The sequence below is a fragment of the Oncorhynchus masou genome, unplaced genomic scaffold, assembly GCF_036934945.1.
Source record: "Oncorhynchus masou masou isolate Uvic2021 unplaced genomic scaffold, UVic_Omas_1.1 unplaced_scaffold_3381, whole genome shotgun sequence".
NCBI classification, from domain to species: Eukaryota; Metazoa; Chordata; class Actinopteri; order Salmoniformes; family Salmonidae; genus Oncorhynchus; species Oncorhynchus masou.
Window position 1 is genome coordinate 5,229 of NW_027009794.1, and position 1,243 is coordinate 6,471.

General features: G+C 62.7%; 1 protein-coding gene across 1 annotated transcript; it reads right to left on the reverse strand.

The window, feature by feature from the left end:
- Nucleotides 1-329: 329 nt before the first annotated feature.
- On the reverse strand, nt 330-1,028 carry LOC135534422 (uncharacterized). Its single transcript, XM_064961422.1, has one exon. The coding sequence runs from the start codon at nt 1,026-1,028 to the stop codon at nt 330-332; it is 699 nt and encodes a 232-aa protein (XP_064817494.1).
- Nucleotides 1,029-1,243: the final 215 nt, after the last annotated feature.

Below are 1,243 nucleotides of genomic sequence, written 5' to 3' on the forward strand. Positions count from 1 at the left end.
TACTAAAGACATGTGACCAAACCGGACACCAAGGGAAGCTTTTCTCTTTTCTACATCACCAAAGGCGAAAAAGGCTTCGGTCAGACATGCTTTAATGTTTAGCACACAAGTGTATCTAGGCTAAGGGCCCCGTGGTAACGGCCTAATGTGGGCTCAAGTGATAAGCAGCGTGTCTGTCTGTCCACTGTCCATCCATCCATCACTGCAGCACTAAGAGGCCTGAGAGCAGAGTGGGACAAAAGCACAGCTGAATGCTCTCCTTTTCATTTCTGACCTCGCGCTCCGGGGGGAGAGAGAAATACCACTGGAGATCATTTATCTTACGCCTGTCAGCACGGCTTCCTAGAATATGTTGAGAGTGTGATGTCTCCGTGTGCGGGGGGAGTCTCCGTGTGCGGGGGGGGGAGTCTCCGTGTGCGGGGGGGGAGTCTCCGTCTCCGTGTGGGGGGGGGAGTCTCCGTCTCCGTGTGCGGGGGGGAGTCTCCGTGTGCGGGGGGGACTCCGTGTGCGGGGGGGGTCTCCGTGTGCGGGGGGGTCTCCGTGTGCGGGGGGGGTCTCCGTGTGCCGGGGGGGTCTCCGTGTGCCGGGGGGGTCTCCGTGTGCGGGGGGTCTCCGTGTGCGGGGGTCTCCGTGTGCGGGGGGGTCTCCGTGTGCGGGGGGGTCTCCGTGTGCGGGGGTCTCCGTGTGCGGGGGGGTCTCCGTGTGCGGGGGGGTCTCCGTGTGCGGGGGGTCTCCGTGTGCGGGGGTCTCCGTGTGCGGGGGGGTCTCCGTGTGCGGGGGGTCTCCGTGTGCGGGGGGGTCTCCGTGTGCGGGGGGTCTCCGTGTGCGTGGGGGGGGTCTCCGTGTGCGGGGGGGGTCTCCGTGTGCGGGGGGTCTCCGTGTGCGGGGGGGGTCTCCGTGTGCGGGGGGGTCTCCGTGTGCGGGGGGGGTCTCCGTGTGCGGGGGGGGTCTCCATGTGCGGGGGGGGTCTCCGTGTGCGGGGGGGTCTCCGTGTGCGGGGGGATGCAGCCAAACAGAACATTCCTCATTAACAGGTCTGTGTAAAGCCAAACAGTGTAGACAGTAGAGTCATGAAAACACACACCACCATATGGGTCTGTCTGTGATGCGTCAGACAGAGACAGGTGACAGGGAGCAGCCCTGTTGGTTTAAACACAGAGGTAAACTCACTTTACATCACTTACATGTTTACACCACAACGACAACCTCTGACAGAGAGATGAGAGAGACAGGGAGGAGAGAG